Raw genomic sequence first — 21531 nt, forward strand, 5'->3', positions numbered from 1 at the left:
CTCAGATATCAACACAAAGGATAAAAAAATCAGGTGTATTTTTTAAAAAATTAATTATACAAAAGCTGAAAGCATTTATAGCTCATTTCATGCTGATGACTACTGAACAAAACCATACATCTTTATCTGAAACGAGGCAAAGACATGATAATTATATCTATCCCAAGTCTCTGTTTATAATGGTAGGTTCTCGTGTTCTCTGCTGCTTGGGAACATAAGGATGAAGTTGAAATCATGATGATCAGATGAATGCACATTTTGGAGTTTGGTTTGAGTGACAATGGGAGGGGAAGAGAAAAGTGAAGCTGCAAAGTGGTTGGTGACATGAGTGGGAAAGACAGTATGGTAGTGAATGAGTGGTCAAGTTGAGTGCAAATAATGAAAGGTTGAGAAGCAAAGTTGGGAAGAAAAGTTTGGTGTTTCCAGAGAATCTGGTAGCAGTTTTGTGCACAGGAGTGTGACGGGATGTGAAGGAGTAATATTCCTCCTCTTGAAAAATCCCAAATCGGTTTCATCTAGTGTCAACTGAAGTCTTGACAATGGATACAAACATTTGCATTGCAACAGCAGTGTCAAGGCAAAAATAAACTACTTTGCAGTAACACGACATTTGCAGTTTATTTGCATTTTAAACATGTTAGCCAAGATCTTGCATATGTTTATGATATGCTACCACCATCATGGCTAAATCCTAAAATTTCAAAAGCTGGACAAAGACTTTGAAAAGGCTGAAGCTATGTCTGCGTGTAACACTAAACAAAATGAACTTTCTCGCAGGTTCAGAGAAACTGGCATCTTATTATCTCTGAAGATACATTAATAATCCTTGAAGCTGCAGAGGTGAAATTAAAAGGGAATTCTATGAAGCCTTCTAGATTTCATAAGCCACTCTACCAGTCTGCTAGAAGAAAGAACCTTGCAATCTCCTTTGAAATTCATAATGGTTGGGACATCAACAATCTCAAGAATCCAGGCAATGGAATATATATCCTTAGTTCAAGCTGAAGTAGAGAAGTAGAAGTCATATGACATGACCCCCTAGCTGGAGGAAGCTGTAACACTATTTTGCTGTACGGCCAATCAATCTATCAATCAGTCTGCCATCAAATGGCAGAGCAATTAAGCAACTGCTTTAGTTCTGTCTTCACAGAGAAAGACACAAATAACTTCCCAGAAACGTTTGGGAACCAAGGATCCGATGAGAAGGGGAATTCAAAAGAATTAGTATCACTAAAAAAATAGTGCTGAAGAAATGAATGAGCCACTAAATTCCTTGGGCCTGATCATCTACATTGCAGGATACCAACAAAGTGGCTATGGAAAATATGTTGGCTGCGATCTTTCAAAATTCTCTGGAACATGGAACAATCCTCAAATTGGAGTGACAAATCTAACCCTACTTTTTAAAAGAAGGATAAAATAGGGAATTAAGGACTGCTTAGCCCGACATCTGTTGTAGGAAAAATATGCTGGAGTCTATTATAAAGTATGTCACAGCAGGCCATTTCGAAAATATCAATGGGATTAGACACAGTCAACATGTATTTATGAAAGGGCAATCATGTTTGACACACCTACTGGAGATTTTTAAGGACATAACTAGCAGAATAGAAAAGGGAGAACCAGTGGATGTGGAATATTTGGATTTTCAGAAAGCTTTTGATAAAGTCCCACATAACAGCAGCAGCAGCCAGAATCAGTGGCACATGGCTGGCTCGGTTGTTAAGCAGAGAGGGACAAAGACCGCTAGAGCAAAGGTTATAGGGGACTCTATAGTTAGAGGAGCAGATAGGCGCTTCTGTGGATGTGAAAGAGACTCCAGGATGGTATGTCACCTCCCTGGTGCCAAGAGTCCAGGATAACTCTGAACGGGCAGAAAGCATTCTGAAGGGAGCAGGTGAACAGCCAGAGGTCATGGTAATATTGGTACTAACGACATTGGTAGGAAGAGTGACAAGGTCCCGCAGGAGCAGTTTAGGGAATTAGGTAGAAAGTTAAAATGCAGGACCTCAAGGGTTGTAATCTCAGGATTACTCCCTGTGCCAAGTTCCAGTGAGGTTATAAATAGGAAGATAGTACAGCTCAACACGACCTTGGGGGGGGGGGGGCCCCCGATGTGGCCTGGCCCGTGATCGGGGCCCACCAATCGGCGGGCCGGCCTCTGTGACTGGGGGCCTCCTTTCCTAAGCGCAGCCCCTGTAGTCCTGCGCCATGTTGCGTTGGGCCCGGCACATTGAAGGAGGCCACTGCGCATGCGCGCGTTGGTGCTGGCACCACTGCGCATGTGCGCGTGGCGCCAGCGCACAGTTCGCGCCAGGATCAGCAGCTGGAGCGGCGCAAACCGCTCCAGCGCCATGTTGGCCCCCTATAGGGGCCAAATTAGTCCTGGGAGCGGCCCGTTTAAGCCGGTGTAAAATGCAACGGCGTTTCGACGGCGTGGACACTCTGCCGCGGGATTGGAGAAACCCGCCCCCAGGATTTATGATTATTTAGAAAAACAGTTTGATTAAAGATAGTCAGCATGGCTTTGTGAGGGGCAGATCATGCCTCACAAGTCTCATTGAATTCTTTGAGGATGTGACAAGACACATTGATGAAGGTCGGGCAGTGGATGTGGTGTATATAGATTTTAGTAAGGCATTTGATAAGGTTCCCCATGGTAGGCTCATTCAGAAAGTTAGGGCACATGGGATATAGTGAAATTTGGCTGTCAGGATACAGAATTGGCTGGCCGAAAGAAGAGCAGGTAGTGGATGGAAATTATTCTCCCTAGAGGTCGGTGACCAGTGGTGTCCCGCCGGGATCTGTTCTGGGACCTCTGCTCTTTGTGGTTTTTATAAATGACTTGGATGAGGAAGTGGAAGGGTGGGTTAGCAAGTTTACTGATTACACAAAGGTTGGTGGAGTTTGTAGATAATGTCGAAGGCTGTTGCAGGTTAAAACAGAACATTGACAGGATGCAGAGCTAGGCTGAGAAGTGGCAGATAGAATTCAACCTAAATAAATGTGAAGTGATTCATTTTGGAAGGTCGAATTTGAATGCTGAATACAGGGTTAACGGCAGGATTCTTGGAAGTGTAGAGGAACAGAGGGATCTTGGCATTCACGTACATAGATCATTTAAAGTTGCCACCCAGGTTGATAGGGTTGGTAAGAAGGCGTATGGGGTGTTGACTTTCATTAACAGGGGGATTGAGTACAAGAGCCGCGAGGTTTGCTGCAGCTTTATAAAACCCTGGTTAGACCTCACTTGGAATAGTGTGTCCAGTTCTGGGCGCCTCATTATAGGAAGGATGTGGATGCTTTGGAGAGGGTGCAGAGGAGATTTACCAGGATGCTGCCTGGACTGGAGGGCATGTCTTATGAAGAAAGGTTGAGGGAGCTAAGGCTTTTCTCACTGGAGCGAAGAAGGAAGAGAGGTGACTTAATAGAGGTGTACAAGGTGATGAAAGGCATGAATAGAGTGGATAGCCAGAGACTTTTCCCCAGGGCGGAAATGGCTGTCATGAGGGGACATAATTTTAAGGTGATTAGAAGGTGGTACAGGAGAAATGTCAGAGGCCGGTTCTTTACACAGAGAGTTGTGGGTGCATGGAATGCACTGCCAGCAGAGGTGGTGAAGTCAGAGTCATTAGGGACATTTAAGTGACTCTTGAACAGGCACATGGACAGCAGTAAATTGAAGGGGTGTAGGTTAGGTTAATCTGAGATTAGGATAAATGGTTGCGCACCATCATGGGCCAAAGGGCCTGTACTGTGCTGTACTGTTCTATGCATCTAAACTGGTGGGGCATAAATATTCTGGCTGGGAGGTTTGCTGGTGTCACACGGGAGGATTTCAACTAGATTGGCAGGGGGTGGGAACCAAAGCAAAGGTGAATCAACTGAAGGGAACTAGAGAGTAGGGCCAGTAAGACTCAGAGGAAGAGCAGGCAGGGTGTGGATGCTGATCAGAGGGTCTGGTGGACTGAAGTGCATTTGTTCCCATGCGAAAAGTGTAACACATGAGGCAGGTGAATTTAGAGCCTGGATTAGTACTTGGAACTATGATTTGTTGCCATTACAGAGACTTGGTTAAAGGAAGAACAGGATTGGCAGCTAAATGTTCCAGGAGACAGATGTTCCAGATGGGATTCAGGGGGGTGTAAAAGGGGTGGGGGAAACTGCACTACTGGTTAATGAGAATATTGCAGCTGTACTGAAGGAGGACACCTCAGAGGGAGGGCTCATGCAGCAAGACAATACGGGTAGAACTCAGGAATAGGAAGGTTGTAGTCACAATGTTTGGGGTTTACTATAGGATTCCCAACAGCCAGCAGGAGATAGAGGAACAGATATGTAGGCAGATTTTGGCAAGGCATAAAAGTAACAGTGTTGTTGTGGTGGGTAACCTCTCTTATACAGACTGCAACTCAGTGCTAGGGGCGTGGATGCTCAGAGTTTGTAAGGGGCATCCAGGAGGGCTTCTTGAAACGAAAGAGAAAATGCTGGAAAATCTTAGCAGGTCTGTCAGCATCTGCAGGGAGAGAAAAGAGCTAACGTTTCGAGTCCAATAACTCTTTGTCAAAGCCCAGGGCTTCTTGAAACAGTGTGTAGATAGTCCAACTAGGGATGGGGCCGTACTGGACCTGGTATTGGGGAATGAGCCAGGCCAGGTGGTTGACGTTTCAGTAGGTGAGCAGTTTGGGAACAGTGACCACAATTCAGTAAGCTTTAAGGTACTGATGGATAAAGATAAGTGTAGTCCTCAAGTTAACGTGCTAAATTGGGGGAAAGCTAATGACAACAATGTTAGACAGGAACTGAAGAATGTAGATTGGGGGCAGATGTTTGAGGGCAAATAAACATTTGGCATGTGGGAGGAATTCAGGACCGGCATGTCATGTTCCTGTAAGGACGAAGGATAAGTATGGCAAGTTTCGGGAACCTTGGATAATGAGATATTGTGAGCCTAATCTAAAAGAAAAAGGAAGCATTTGCCAAGGCTAGGAGGCTGGGAACATGCAAAACAAGTGTGGAATACAAGGAAAGTAGAAAGGAACTGAAGCAAGGAGTCCGGGGCTAAAAGGGGTCAGAAAAAGTCACTGGCTCGCAGGATTAAGGAAAAGCCCAAGGCTTTTTGTCCATATATAAAGAGCAAGAGGGTAGCCAGGGAGAGGGGACGGAATCTATGCGTGGACCCAGAGGAAATGGACAAGGTATTAAATGAGTACTTTGCGCCAGTATTCACCAAACAGAAGAACTTGGTGGATGATGAGTCTGGGGAAGGGTGTATATATATATAGTCTGGATCATGTTCAGATCAAAAGGGAGGTATTGGGGGTCTTGAAAAGCATTAAGGTGACAAGCCCCCACGGCCTGATGGGATATACCCCAGAATACTGAGAGAGGCAAGGGAAGAAATTGCTGGAGCCTTGAGAGAAATCTTTGTATCCTCACTTGCTACAGGGGAGGTCCCAGAGGATTGGAGAATAGCCAATGTTGTTCCTTTATTTAGGAAGGGTAGAAAGGATAATCCAGGGAACTACAGGCCAGTGAGCCTTACATCAGCAGTGGGGAAATTATTGGAGAGGATTCTTTGAGACAAGATTTACTCACACTTGGAAATAAGTGGACGTATTAGCGAGAGGCAACATGGTTTTGTGAAGGGGAGCTCATGTCTCAGTAACTTGATTGAGTTTTTCCAGCAAGTGACAAAGATGATTGATGACGGGGAGGCAGTGGATGTTGCCTACATGGACTTCAGTAAGGCCTTTGACAAGGTCGCTCATGGCAGACTAGTACGGAAAGTGAAGTCGCAAAGGATCAGAGGTGAGCTGGCAGGATGGATACAGAACTGGCTCGGTCATGGAAGGCAGAGGGTAGCAGTGGAAGTGAGAGTTTCTGAATGAAGGACTGTGACTAGTGGTGTTCCTCAGGGATCAGTGCAGGGACCTTTTCTGTTTGTAATAGTGTATGGAGAGCATTAGCTAGGAGAGGTTGGAGAAACTTGGTTTGTTCTCACTGGAAGCCGGGGGAGGAAGTGGACGCCGATACAATAGTGACTTTTAAGGGGCGTCTTGACAAATACATGGATAGGATGGGAATAGAGGGATTATGGTCCCCAGAAGGGTAGGGGGTTTTAGTTCAGAAGGCAGCATGGTCAGTGTAGGCTTGGAGGCCCGAAGGGCCCGGTTCCTGTGCTGTAATTTTCTTTGTTCTTTGCAGAAGAAAATAATGTGCAACATTAAAGCACATGGATTGGAGTAATATATTGGCATGAACTGAGAATTGATTAGTAGACAGGAAACAAAAGGAGGAATAAATGAGTCTTTTTCAGAGTGGCAGGTGGTGACGAGTGGGATTAGTGCTTGGATCCCAGTTAGTCACAATTAGTATCAATGATTTGGATGAGGAAACCAAATGTAATATTCCCAAGTTAACTGACAACTGAAAATTTGGTGGGAATGCAAGTGGTAAGGAGGATGTGAAAAGGCTCCAAGGCCTGTTGACAAGTTGAGTGAATGGACAAATGCATGGCAGATACAGTATAACTTATCCACTTCAGTAAGAAGAACAGAATGGAAGAGTATTATTTAAATGGTAAGAGATTGGGAAATGTTGATAGTCTTTTGTCTACTATGTATGTACTGTGTACGTTCCCTTGGCTGCAGAAAAATACTTTTCATTGTACTTCAGTGCATGTGACAATAAATAAATATCTATCAATATCAATCAATATTAATTGGGAAATGTTGATGTGCAAAGGAACTTGGGTGCCAGTGTACACCAATCACTGAAACCAAGCATCTAGGTGCAGCAAGCAAGGCAAATAGGGCACTTTGGGTGGTGAGCAGTTGCACACCCGGTGACTACTGCCAGGATACATTATTTTTGGCCTGATATGGGTGATTTCTTTGAAGGAAGTTGTGTAGTTTGATGGAAAAAGATCCCCTCGTATTAGCAATGTCCGGAAATTTAACACAAGGCAGAAATCGGTCAAGGGATTGTTGTTAGAGGGGGGACAGGGAAGGTTCCTCGAGCCTCAGCAGGGGGAAATATGGTGGAGGCTGTGTCGTTGGTTCCTCAGTGATTGACTGAGACATTGGTTAGTTTCTAGACCGACCAATTTAAGATGCAGCGGCAGATGATCTGGAAAAGGAAATGGAAGGAGCTTTGGCCCCAATTCGGATGGCCATGGACAAGATGGATTGGCGGAGAGGTACAAGGGGCGATGATACAGAAGGAGAGGTAGTGCTCTCCGACCATAGTGTTTGGATTATCTCCCTGGAGACAGAGATGCTGTTGTTGGCTGAGGAGTGTAGAGGGTGAAAGGCCAAGGTTGACGATCTGGAGAATAGCGCCAGACACCAAAACTTGAGAATTTTGGGCTGCCGGAGGGTTTGTAAAGTTCAGACTCAAAGGGCTATATGCCCAAGATGTTCAGAACGTTGATGGGGGAGGGGGACGAGTTGGGCACGGCCCATCGGCCGCTGAGGCAAAAGCCCAGATCTGGGGAATCACGATGGCAATCAAAATCAGGTTTCATCAATACCTGGATAAGGAGCGGGTCCTGAAGTGGGTGAAAGATCATCATGACTGTAGATGGGAGGGCTATGCCATCAGAATATAGCAAGACGTTGGGACAGAGCTGGTGAGAAAGCATGCAGCATTTAATAAGGCCAAGGCCATGCTGTGTTAGACGTATTCAATGCTGTGGTATGAAGAGACAAAAGTTCTGTTCCTTTTTCACCAACACACCTTTCTCCCAACAGACTCTGCACAAAACTCTACACATCACCTGACCCAAAGGCCACCTGAAGCCCCTTTACATATCAGTGCCAATTATTGGACACTTAACATAAATGAGAAAACTAATTGCAATGTCCCTTGAAAAATTGAAAATTGAAATTGAAAATCGCTTATTGTCACAAGTAGGCTTCAAATGAAGTTACTGTGAAAAGCCCCTAGTCGCCACATTCCGGCGTCTGTTTGGGGAGGCTGTTACGGGAATCGAACCGTGCTGCTGGCTTGCCTTGGTCTGCTTTCAAAGCCAGCGATTTAGCCCAGTGAGCTAAACTGCCCCTCTTAACCCATTACTTAACATGTTGTACATGAGCAACGTGAGGTTTGGTGAATGTACCCGGCTCGGTCTTCGGGTGACTTTAGAGGACAGAGACTATTGCTTTGATGCGCCAGAGGATACAAATGAGTTTGTAAGAAGCACGGACTGGGAGTGAAATAAAGTGTTTGTTATTTGTTCATTGTCAAGTTCATCTGTATTTGTATTTTTATGGGATTTTTGTCATGTGGGAGAGGGCTCGAGGTTGTGTCTGGGCTTATTGGTGGGTGTTTTTTCTGGGCAAAGTTGAGATTTGTATATTGTACTGTTGGGAGTGTTTTTGGGAGCAGGAGGTTGGGTGTCGATTTTCATCTATTGTTCTGTATTTAAGTTTAAGATGGGGGGTGCTGATTGTTGCTATACTGTTCAGCTGACATTAATTTGTACCCTGTGCAGAGGTCACCCTGCTAGCAATATAGATGGGGAAATGTCTGCAGCTTGTTACCACTGGGGTGTCTTTTTTAAGGTAATGAGCTTAGGCTTTTTACTTCTGACCTGTTCGGGGCAGGGAAGGGGGCTTTGTTCTTTTGTTGGTTATTTGTTTGATTCTCAGGGTGCGGTGGGATTGGGACAGACAGGAAGGGTATACTGCTGATGGTTCCTTTGTTTTTGGACTGGCTAGATGGGGGAAGTGACGGCCATCCTGGGTGGGACCGGAGCTGGTGTAGGTTGGGGTACAGCTGGATTGCCTCAAGGTGGATATGGCTGATCTGGGGGATAAAGGCTCCTTGTCCAGTTGATAACTTGGAATGTGAGAGAGTTGAATGGCCCGGAAAAAAGGTCCCTGGTGTTTGTGCACCTGAGAAGTTTGAAGGCAGATGTGGTTTTTCTACAGCAGACCCATTTGAGGATCAAGGATCAAACAAAGTTGTGGAAGGGATGAGTGAAATAGGTATATCACTCGGGTTTTGATTGTAGGGCATGGTGAGGCGCTGCTGTGTTGATTAATAAGGTGGCTTAGTCTGCTCTTAATATAGTACCAAACCCAGGTGGGAAGTACATAATCATCATTGGGTCATTGGCTGGCATACCGGTGTTTTGGTCAATGTTTATGCACCGGACTGGGGTGACACAGCATTCATTAATAAGATGTTGCCGTCTATCCCAGATCTTGATTCACATCAGAGAGTTGTGGTGGATGGCAAATATTCAGCCTGGAGCCCAGTTATCAGTGGCGTACCGCAGGGATCAGTTCTGGGTCCTCTGCTGTTTGTGATTTTCATTAACAACTTGGATGAGGGAGTTGAAGGGTGGGTCAGTAAATTTGCAGATGATACGAAGATTGGTGGAGTTGTGGATAGTGAGGAGGGCTGTTGTCGGCTTCAAAGAGACATAGATAGAATGCAGAGCTGGGCTGAGAAGTGGCAGATGGAGTTTAACCCTGACAAGTGTGAGGTTGTCCATTTTGGAAGGACAAATCTGAATGCGGAATACAGGGTTAATGGTAGGGTTCTTGGCAATGTGGAGGAGCAGAGAGATCTTGGGGTCTATGTTCATTGTTCTTTGAAAGTTGCCACTCAAGTGGATAGAGCTGTGAAGAAGGCCTATGGTGTGCTAGCGTTCATTAGCAGAGGGATTGAATTTAAGAGCCATGAGGTGATGATGCAGCTGTACAAAACCTTGGTCAGGCCACATTTGGAGTACTGTGTGCAGTTCTGGTCACCTCATTTTAGGAAGGATGTGGAAGCTTTGGAAAAGGTGCAAAGGAGATTTACCAGGATGTTGCCTGGAATGGAGAGTAGGTCATACGAGGAAAGATTGAGGGTGTTAGGCCTTTTCTCATTAGAACGGAGAAGGATGAGGGGCGACTTGATAGAGGTTTATAAGATGATCAGGGGAATAGATAGAGTAGACAGTCAGAGACTTTTTCCCCGGGTGGAACACACCATTACAAGGGGACATAAATTTAAGATAAATGGTGGAAGATATAGAGGGGATGTCAGAGGTAGGTTCTTTACCCAGAGAGTAGTGGGGGCATGGAATGCACTGCCTGTGGTAGTAGTTGAGTCGGAAAATTTATGGACCTTCAAGCGGCTATTGGATAGGTACTTGGATTAGGGTAGAATAAGGGAGTGTAGGTTAACTTCTTAAGGGCAGCACGGTAGCATTGTGGATAGCACAATTGCTTCACAGCTCCAGGGTCCCAAGTTCGATTTCGACTTGGGTCACTGTCTGTGTGGAGTCTGCACATCCTCCCCGTGACTGCGTGGGTTTCCTCCGGGTACTCCGGTTTCCTCCCACAGTCCAAAGATGTGCAGGTTGGGTGGATTGGCCATGACAAATTGTCCAAAATTCTATGATTAACCTAGGACAAAAGTTCGGCGCAACATCGTGGGCCGAAGGGCCTGTTCTGTGCTGTATTTCTCTATAAATCTATAAATCAGCTAACTATAGGGGGAAAACTTCAATTATGTTTTGGATCCTAGGTTGGATAGGTCGAATTCCAGGTCTCTTGAGCCATCAGGGTTGGCAAAGGAGTTATTGGTGTTCATGGAACAGATGGGAGCAGGGAGCAGACCCACGGAGATTTAGGTTTCTGAGACATGAAGAGTTTTCTTTTATCTCCCAATTTCATCGGGTTTACTTCCAGATTGACTTGTTTGAGACGGTTATATCTCTTCTCCCTAGGGTGTGGGTATTCAGCAATTGTTATATCAGATCATGCTCCGCATTTTGTGGATCTGATGTTGGAGCCGGGACACTTGCAGCAACCCCGTGGAGACTGGACATGGATAATAGTTTTGGGGAGCATGTATCCTCTGCCACTGGAGAGTATGTTGAGCTCAACAGGAATGAGGCAGTCTCGCCTTCCATGCTTGAAAGGAGGTTATTAGGGTGGAGATAATCTCTTAAAAGGCCTACATGGATAAATCTGGGAAGGTGGAGAGGCGGAGGCTGGTGGACTCCATTCTCGAGGTAGACTGCCAGTATTTGATTGCCCCGAACCAGAATTATTGGCAGAAAGAAATTGCAAATGGGTTTTGAGTTGTCATAAACGGGTACAGCAGTGAGCCAGCTGCAATGCTAGAGGGGACGATTTACAAATATGACGAGAAGTGCATTCGTCTGTGAGCTCACCAGCTGAGATGGCAGTCGGCCTCCGGGGAGATAGTGCAGGTTAGGGACTCGGATGGCAGGTTATCTCAAGTTTGCTGTGGGTTTTGTAATAGAAATTGGATGACACGACTTCCGGTGGCAGCTATGAGGGAGTAAGTCGCGCATTTTAAGACCTTTTCCCCCAACGTTTTTGAACTTTTGAGCGCTGGAGTGAAAAACAATAGCACTCTCGATCTGAATCCATACAGAGTTGTATGGACTTAAGGAGCAGAAGGGAGCGAAAACAGGCGAAGAAGGGGCTGAACAAAGGTGGTGTGGAAGCTCAAGTGGGAGGAAAGATGGCCGATGAACGGACCACGGAAAGGACGGTCCAGACAGCACTGGACAACATGCTGCAGGTCATGAAAGAGAGCTTCGCAGCACTGAAGTGGGATAATTTGGAACCGCTCCAGAAAGCGGTGGAGCGACTGGACCAGAGGCTGGACGCTCAGGATAAGAAGGTCCAGGCACTGGAGAAGACAGTGGAAGAGCAGGCGGATTTCCAAACAGTAGCGGACGTGGAAATTAGTAAATTGAAGGAGCAGCAATCAAGGCTGATGGACAAGCTGGAGGACCTGGAAAACAGGTCTCGCCGGCAGAATCTGAGAATCATTGGGCTCCCGAAGGGGGCAGAGGGAGTGGATGCCACGGCATATGTGGCAGACATGCTGCAGAAGCTGCTGGGGGATAATTTCTTCCGCGTCCGTTGGAGCTGGACAGAGCACACAGAGTGCAGATGAGGCAGCCACTAGGGCTGTTCGGGTTCTCTTTGCTTTTTTTCCTTCTGGGAATGTTGCTTTGTTCTTTGTTTGTTTTCTCTCTGTTTCGGTCCCAGAGCGATTGCTCGAATAGGGCTGTTCTGGGGAGGTGGCGTTGATTGGGGGGGGGGGGGGGGGGGGGGGGGGGGGGGGGGGGGGGGGGGAGAGAAGAGAGCAGGGGGACAATAGGTGAGCAGGGGGACAATAGGTGGGAGACATGGTGGCGCCAGAGTTGAGAGCCACCAGGCTAGCTGCTTTGAGCTAGTCAATGGGAGCGAGGTGGGGGGTGTGCATACAGCCAGTCTATGGCAGGGGTTAGGTTACAAGGGGTTTTTGCTGCGGGGTGTGGGGTGGGGGGGGGGGGGGGGGGGGATGATCTGCTGACGAGGGAGGGAACTGAACCAGGTAACAGGGAAGGGGTCGGGGGTGGGAGCTGCCAAGAGGCGGACCAGGGGCCCGTCCATCGGGGCTTGACGTTAAGATCAGAGGGGTCGCGATCATGATTAACAAACGGGTTAAATTTGAGGTGGACAGCACAGTTGCGGATGGGGGTGGTAGATTTCTCATGGTCCGGGGCAAGCTTGAGGGGGTGAAGTTGGTCCTAGTGAATGTTTACGTTCCAAACTGGGATGATGTAGATTTCATCAAAAGGCTGCTGGAGAAAATCCCCGACTTGGATTCACACAAGTTGATTATGGGTGGGGACTAATAGTCCTCGACCCCGACCTGGACCGGTCGTGCTCCAAAACGGGCAGGGTCCCGGCAATGGCAAGAGAACCGAGAGGGTTCATGGAACAAATGGGGGGGGGGGGGGGGGGGGGGGGGGGGTAGACCCCTGGAGAGTCAGCCGGCCAACGGGGAAGGAGTTCTCATTCTATTCACATGTTCACAAGGTTTATTCTCGTATTGACTTCTTTATTATGAGTAGGGACTTTTTGGAGGGGGTGAGGGATACAGAATACTCGGCGATCACTATTTCGGACCATGCTCCACATTTGGGTCGACCTGCTGGTCTGCAAAGAAAGTTACCAGCGCCCACAATGGAGGTTGGAGGTAGGATTGTTGGCAGAGGAGAGGGTGAGAGAGTGGGGAAATGCATGCAGGACTACCTGCAGGTCAACAATACAGGGGAAGACTCAGCAGCGGTGCTCTGGGAGGCGCTGAAGGCAGTGGTGAGAGGGGAACTGATCTCAATCCGAGCCCATAGGGACAGAACGGATAGTGCAGAGATGGACAGACTGGTGCAGGAGATGACACGGATGGATAGGGGATATGCGGACGCTCCGAGGGCAGAGCTACTTAGGGAACGACGGAGACTGCAGGCGGAGCTGGGAGCGCTATCCACTGTGAAGGCTGTAGAGCAACTCAGAAAGGCCAGGGGCGTGGTGTATGAGTATGGAGAGAAAGCTAGCAGAATGCTTGCACAGCAACTTAGGAAAAGGGAGGCAGCCAGGGAGATGGGGACAGTAGTGGACGGGCCAGGAAACGGGGTGGGAGACCCGGCAGGATTGAACAGGGTATTCAGGGACTCTTACAGTAAGCTGTATACCTCGGATCCCCCCCACGGGGCCGGAGGGGATGAGGCGCTTCTTAGATGGGCTGACCTTCCCAAAAGTGGGCAGGGGGATGGTAGAGGGGCTGGGGGCCCTGATTAGAGCTGAAGAAGTAATGGGGGGGGGGCCTGAAGGCAGGTAAAGCCCCGGGGCCGGACGGGTATCCAGTGGAGTTCTACAAAACGTTTGCGGATATACTGGGGCCGGTGCTGGTTAGGGTGTTTAACGAGGCAAGGGACAATGGGGTGTTACCCCCGACGATGTCGCAAGCCACCATCTTGCTGATATTAAAACGGGATAAGGATCTGGAGGTTTGTGGGTCCTATAAGCTAATCTCCCTGATTAACGTAGACGCTAAACTGCTGGCCAAGATCCTGGCGTCCAGAATCGAAGATTGCGTACCGGACGTGATTGTGGAGGACCAAATGGGGTTTGTTAAGGGCAGGCAGCTGGTAGCCAATTAAAGAAGGCTACTCAATGTGATTATGATGCCCCCGGAGGGCAGAGAGGTGGAGGTAGTGGTGGAAATGGATGCCGAAAAGGCTTTTCACCGGGTGGAGTGGGACTATTTATGGGAGGTGCTGGGACAGTTTGAGTTTGGAGAAGGCTTTGTGGACTGGGTTAAACTGCTATATCAGGCCCTAGAAGCTAGTGTAAGGACGAACAAGACGACATCTGAGTACTTTAGACTACACCGCGGGACAAGACAGGGATGCCCCCTCTCTCCACTGCTGTTTGCGTTGGCCATAGAACCGCTGGCAATTGGTCGGAGTGCGGCAAGGTGATGGAAGGGGATGGTCAGAGGGGGGATAGAACCCCAAGTCTCGCTCTACGCGGATGACCTGCTTTTGTATGTGTCGGATCCAGCGGCAGGGATGGACGGGATTATGGAAATCCTAGGGGAATTTGGCCGGTTTTCAGGCCACAAGTTGAACATGGCAAAAAGCGAGATGTTTGTGGTGCAGGTGAGGGGTCAGGAGAATAGGCTGAGGGAACTACCATTTAGGCTGGTTGGGGAAAGTTTTATGTATCTAGGGATATAAGTGGCGCGCGACTGGGGTAAGATGCATAAGTTGAACTTGTCCAGGCTAGTGGAGCAAATGAGGAGCGAGTTTTGGATGTGGGATGCACTCCCGCTGTCACTAGCGGGGAGAGTACTGACAGTGACAATGGCGATTCTCCCGAGATTCCTGTTTATTTTTCAGTGTCTCCATATTTTCATTCCACGGTCCTTCTTTAAAAGAATCAATAAAATCATTCTGGGATTTGTTTGGGCGGGGAAGTCCCCGCGGGTAAAGAAGGGGTGCTGGAACGGAACCGTAGCGAGGGGGAGCTAGCGTTGCCGAACCTCAGCAACTACTACTGGGCAGCTAACATAGCCATGATAAGGAAATGGATGGTGGGTACGGGGTCAGTTTGGGAGCGGGTGGAGGCTGCTTCGTGCAGGGGCACCAGTTTGGCAGCCCTGGTCACGGCTCCCCTGCCGCTCTCGCCGGAGGACAAGTGTGCTAGATGTGGGGGAGGACCAGCAAACCATGTCCACATGTTCTGGGCGTGTCCAAATCTCAGGGGCTACTGGCAGGGATTTGCGGACGTCATATCCCGGGTACTGAAAACAAGGGTGGTGATGAGTCCAGAGGTGGCGATTTTTGGGGTGTCGGAAGACCCGGGAGTCCAGGAGGGGATAAAGGCCAACCCTGTGGCCTTTGCTTCCCTGATAGCCCGGCGACGAATACTGTTGGCCTGGAGGGACTCAGAGACCCAAGGACCAAAGGATGGCTGTCGGACATGGCAAGCTTTCTCGGCTTGGAAAAAATCAAGTTCGCCTTACGAGGATCACTATCGGGGTTCGCCCGGAGGTGGCAACCATTCGACTTAGAATAGTGTAGAGTAGGGGGGAAGAATAGGCAGGTCTATCTGCAAGAGTGGTTCTGTTATTTGCACTATGTTTTTTGTAATTGGTATCTGCACACTAATGTATATTGTTACTGTTTACAATGCCAAAAATACCTCAATAAAATTGTGTGTTTGGATGACAGATGACACAATTGGATGACACAAAACCTTAAATGGTTGGGAAATACACCACCAGTTAACAGGGGGAAATCAAAATGAAGATACCACCTATCCGGGAACAGAAGGGTAAGTGGAGAAATCAGAGCCATTTAAATTAACCCCCCTTCTTGCCCAAAACATTTGAGTTTCAGATTGGGAGTGGGGGGGAGGGAGAGAGAGAGAGAGAGAGAGAGAGGATTATGTACACCATGATTTTCAATAAAACCGCTGCCACTTTAAAACCAATTTCTTCCTGGTCAGTTTCTTTTATTAGAAAATGGTTTCTGTGTGATCAACAGAGGGAAATAACTTGGAAATGAAAGCAGAGTAAGTCACACCAAAGTAAGAATTGAGGCAAAGGTGATCTCTCTACAAGCAATGATGCCTCAATTGGGTGTCCTTCTTGTTTGGCTAGATGCTGAGACTTCAGTATTATGAAACTGACTTGCCTTCCTCTCAGGCTGGCGAGGTCATGATAGTGTCCCTGCATGGAGGCCAAGGACCACAATCCCTGGCAGCCTATGAGCTTCAGTGCATGCTCATTGAGTGGCAACGTGTCTGCTTGTGCATGCTCTTTTTTGATTTTCTCCTCCTGCAGTTAAAGGATTCGCCCATCCTGACAGTAGTGTGCCTACATGGAAAAAAGGCACAAGAATTTGATGACAGGGCCCAATATGGCACCATAAAAGGAGGGAGTCCACTGGCGGAACAAGCAGAGGGACAGGGAGAGGTCCTAACAATAAGAGTTCCAGGCAGAGGATAGGGAGAAGTCCCAGCTGAGAAGAGAGGCCAGCTGAGAAAGAGGCTCCAAGGAGAACTTGGGGGAACCCCTGTAGATCTAAGAAGGCAGCAGAAGGTTGGTGACTCCAGGGTGCTGCAGCAAAGGTAACCTTTGGAGCAGTAGCACTCTGCTCAGAGATTAAACTGACCTTGTGAGTTGTGCTGGTGTACAGACTCAGGAATCCAGGGGAATGGAGTCTCAGGAGATGAGACTGAAACAAGGTGCACAGTCATTGAGGCAATCTCAGACGCAGCAACGTTTGGAGAATTCCATAGCTCGATCTGAGAGAAAGTTTCAATGAGACTGGTTGACTCACAGTATTTATGGAAGTCTGAGCGGGTGGTTGAGAAATCTGTGGAATCTGTCTTGGTCGCATCTGCCTTTCTATTGTTCAGTGTGGAGTGTTCAATCACAGTTTGCACGTTAACTGACATGTATAGCATATTAACCCTGAACATTAAAGTACAAGGTAGATGTTGTAAATTGTTTCATCTTTCTGACCTTGTATTGTAAAGTTTAGTTTTGTTTGTTCAAAACCTGTAGAATCTTGTAGCTTCCTTCTCTCAGCCAGCGTCTCAAATTTCAAACGTCTTATTTTTTTTAAAAAGGTACTGGTCTCCAACCAGATCATGCCAAGAACTTGTAGATCTGGCCCAGGATCATACCAATTATTAAATTTCAGTTTGCATTGCATTAATTTCTATTTACCTGAAGCTCTGAGCTGTCCCAATAATTGGGTCCTCATACCAATAATGATTTCCATTGTAGCTTGAGAAAGAAAGTTTTTTTCACAGAATGCTCTCTCCCAACCATCGCTGCGGGCTTTTTGCCAAGCCTGAAAGAAAATAATTCCAAGCAAATAGAATATTTATAATCACACAAAATAGATCAAACTGTCGTATTGTTAAACACAAATTTACACATATTGTTCCCCAATTCGGCAGCACCTTTCGATGGACTTACGGAGTATAACCCTATATTGCTGTTGCACACGTTTTGAGTACACAGAACACAAACATAATGCAGCCAAAAACAAAAAAGCCAATTCTCATTTATATCATACTCTGTATAGTGTTTAATATAATCACATTCCTTATAGAAATTCAAGTGGCACAACGTATGGGATACAGTAGTAATCCAGTCGTGAAGTTGAATAATCCAGACAATTTGAAGTCAAATCGCATGTCAGCGTGAAAATTTGAATTCCTTTAAAAGAGAAATCTGGTAAAGCAAACTACGCATCAGCTTTTAAAACAGTGAACAGAGTGAAGTCAGTATGATAGAAACACAATAAATTCATCAATAGCCCAAAAGGGAAAGAAACTTATTGCCCTATATTCTATGAATACTAGCCCACAGCAATGTGGTCGGGTCAAAATTCTAGAACTCCTTCCCGAACAGGACTGTCGATGCACTTAAGCCACATGGACTGTAGTGGGTCAAGAAGTGGAGATGCCGGCGTTGGACTGGGGTGAGCACAGTAAGAAGTCTTACAACACCAGGTTAAAGTCCAACAGTTTGTTTCAAATCACAAGCTTTCGGAGCACTGCTCCTTTCACCTGAGGAAGGAGCAGTGCTCCAAAAGCTAGTGTTTGAAACAAACAGGTTGGACTTTAACCTGGTGTCGTAAGACTTCTTACTGTGGGTCAAGAAGGCAGCGCATTGCCATCTTCTCAAGAGCAATTAGAAAAGGGCAACAAAAACACTGCCCTAGCCAGCGGTGCCCATGCCACGAAAGGATTGTAAAACTGACTTCCGGTGACAGTGATATGCTGAACGGACAACAAAAGGCATTTTTAGTTGGATTTTGTCCAAATTTCAAAGGAAAAAATCTCTCAACAGCCAAAGGAGGGTAACCAAGAAAGGATGCCAGCGAAAGGGGCCGAAGAGACAGCAAAAGCGGTAGAAAGAACCACGACCAGCAGGGGGACGAGACGGCGGACCCATAAGGGAATGGGGCCCTGGTATCCAGGAGAGAGGGCGGTCAACGACCAAAGCATCAGCCTCCCCCCCACCACCGGAGACTGATGGAAGAGTTTCCTGAAGAAGGAACTGACCGCCAAGAAGGCGATCAGGATAGAGATCCAGGTGTCGGTCAAGGTGGCGGTAACAGACGATGGCCACCATGCAGAAGGCAATCGATGGGCTGGGGAAAAATGTGGCAACTCAGGAGAGGACGATCCTCAACCTGGAAAAGACCTCGATGGACCAGAGTGACAAAATCATCACCCTGGAGGCGGAGGTAAAAAAGGTTGGTGGCCGCCCAGGGAAACTTAAGGGGAAACGTCGAGGACCAGGAGAACAGGTCCCAACGAGAAAACATCACGGTCGTGGGCCTGACGAATGGCATTGAGGGCAAGGACCTGATGGACTACGTCGCCCAGTCGGGAGAGACAGCTTCCCCAAATTCCCAGAGCTGGACAGAGGGCACAGGTCGCTCAGACCGAAACCCAAGGCCGGGGAGCAACCGAGGGCGATTATCGCAAAGCTCCACCGATACCAGGTCCTTGTGGTGGGCACGACAGACAAAAGTAAGCACCTGGAAAGGACATGAAATCAGAATCTACCAGGACATTGGGGCAGCGTTAGTAAAATGCAGGGCTGAATTTAATCATGCGAAATCAGCTCTGTACAAGAACGGGGTATGTTTCACTATGCTGTTCCCAGCCAGGCTCTGGGTCACATACCAAAAAAGGAGCATTACTTCAACTCCCCGGAGAAAGTAAATTAGTTTGTCATAACCAACGGCCCGGACAAGGGACAGGCATTGCAATGACAGGAGTTGTGCAGGGAAAGACTCTGAAAGAGCAAAAGACTCATTGGACAGTGAGCATGTTTGTGCAGGACTGTGCTGCCTCGTTCCGATCACAAAGTGAAGACTGGGTCTAAGAAAGGAACGGGGACTGGGGAAGGCAAGGCGCTGCAAGCAGCCACTTTGGAAGGTCCCTAAACAAAGGGAGACCCCCGAATGCAGGGTGCACCTGCGTGGCATACACACAGTTGGCAGCCATGTTGGGTGCCCCCAGACAAAGGGAAACTCCAGAGCACAGGGGCCCGACCTCGTGGCGAGAACAGTGACTGCAGTCATTTTGGGCAGTGCCCAAACAAAGGGAAACCCCAGAGCGCAGGGGCGCGTCCACCAGTTAAGTTTGGTTGATCCCGCAGGAGTGGGGGGGACAAAAACCCCCCACCAGGATTATCACCTGGAATGTCAGGGGATTTAACGGCCCAGTGAAAAGATCCAGACTCTTCGCTCATCTGAGAAGCCTGAAAGCCAGCATAGTCTTCCTGTAGGAAACACACCTGAGGGAGAAAGACCGACTATGGGTAAGAAAGGGTTGGGTGGGACAGACATACCATTCATGCTACAGGATGAGGGATAGGGCAGTAGCCATACTGATTAGAAAGAGGATGATTTTTACAGCAACAAGGACTGTTTCGGGCCAAGGGGGACGGTACGTCATGGACAGCGGTGTTCTGGACGGGACACCGGTAGTCCTGGTTAATGTGCACGCGCCCAACTGTGTCGACACAGGCTTCATAAAAAAACTATGGCGGAAATCCCCAACATTGACACGCACCGACTGATCATGGGGGGAGACTTCAACTATGTACAGGACCATTGACAGAACCCCAGATTGGGGTAAAGGACCGGCAAGGCAAGGGCGTTGGCAACATTCATGGAGCAGATGGGGACGGTAGACCCATGGCGGTTCCTACACCCCGGTGAGAAGGAATTTGTGCTCTTTTCGCCAGTCCACAAAGCATACTCAAGAATTTATTTCTTTGCAGTGGGGAAAGCAGTGCTTCCAGGAATAGTAAGAGCGGAATATTCCGCGATAGTTATCTTTGACCACACTCCACATTATATGGATGTGAGGTGCGCCCAACGCCCCACGTGCATGTTGGACATGGACCTCCTGGCCGATAATATCTTCTGCCAAAAAATGTCACAAGTCATAGGTGGGTATGTTACAAATAACCGAACGGGGAAGTCTCACCTTCCACTTTCTGGGAGGCACTGAAGGCAGTGATTAGGGGAGAGATTATAGCCTACAAGGCACAAAGAGATAGGGAAGAGAGGGTGGACAGGCAAAAACTGATCGACTCCATTCTGGAGGTCGACAGAAGAAACTCCGAGGGCCCGACCGTGGAGGTTCTGGCGGACAGGAAAAGGCTACAAATGGACTTTAACCTGGTATCCACCAGGAAAGCAGTGCACCAACTCCACCAGACACGGGGGGATCTTTTACAAGCCCAGGGAAAACGCTGGCCACCTACTGGTTCGCCAGCTGAGAAGGTAGGCAGCCACGAGGGACATAGCGCTGGCGAAGGACAGCAGAGGCAGACTGGTAATCGAGTAGAAAGAGGTCAACTGAACATTTGAGATCTTCTACCGAGGGCTGTACACATCTGAACTCCCTCCTGATGGGGATGCGGAGATGAAATGGCTCCTCGATGGACTGGACATGCCAGTCGTGGGGAACGATAGTTGTGGGGAGCTGGGAGCACCAATAGGGCTGTGAAAGGTCAAGGATAGTATCAATTCCATGCAAGCGGGGAAGGGGCTGGGACCTGACGGGTCCCCGGCGGACTTCTATAAGAAATTTGCACCAGCCCTGACCATGCACCTACGGGACATGTTCGCAGACTTGCTAGCGAGGGGCACCCTGCCTCCTAAGCTAACACAGGCCACGATATCGCTGATACCCAAAAAAGACAAGGACCCAACGGAATGCGGATGATATAGACCCATTTCATTGCTCAAACAGATGCAAAGATACTCGCAAAAGCCCTGGCCTCAGAAGTACCAGAGGTGGTCGCAGAAGACCAGACGGGCTTTATCAAAGGTAGGCAACTAACTGAGAACATCTGGCAGCTGCTGAATGTAATGATGACTCCTTCCGGGGAGAGAACACCAGGAATGATCGTCTCCCTGGACACAGAAAGGACCTTCGACCGAGTTGAATGAAAGTACCTCATCGAGATGCTGGAGCAGTTTGGGCTAGGGACAGGATTCACTTCATGGGTGAACGTTTGGACCAACACCACCAGCTAGGAATACTTCCAGCTACACAGCAGCACAAGGCAAAGAGGCCCACGGCCCCCACTCGTTTTCCCTGTCAATTGAACCATTGGCAATCGCTCTGCGAAACGTGAAAAGCTGGAAGGATATACAAAGAGGGG

General features: G+C 48.0%; 1 protein-coding gene across 1 annotated transcript in view; it reads right to left on the bottom strand.

The window, feature by feature from the left end:
• Positions 1-21531, bottom strand: part of LOC119970452 (3'-5' RNA helicase YTHDC2) — a 173096-nt gene that overhangs the window by 61010 nt on the left and 90555 nt on the right. The window contains 1 exon segment of the mRNA XM_038805078.1: positions 17053-17179. Within this exon segment, the coding sequence (XP_038661006.1) occupies positions 17053-17179 (127 nt within the window).

Source organism: Scyliorhinus canicula, chromosome 8 (genome assembly GCF_902713615.1).
Source record: "Scyliorhinus canicula chromosome 8, sScyCan1.1, whole genome shotgun sequence".
In the NCBI taxonomy this organism is placed as follows: Eukaryota; Metazoa; Chordata; class Chondrichthyes; order Carcharhiniformes; family Scyliorhinidae; genus Scyliorhinus; species Scyliorhinus canicula.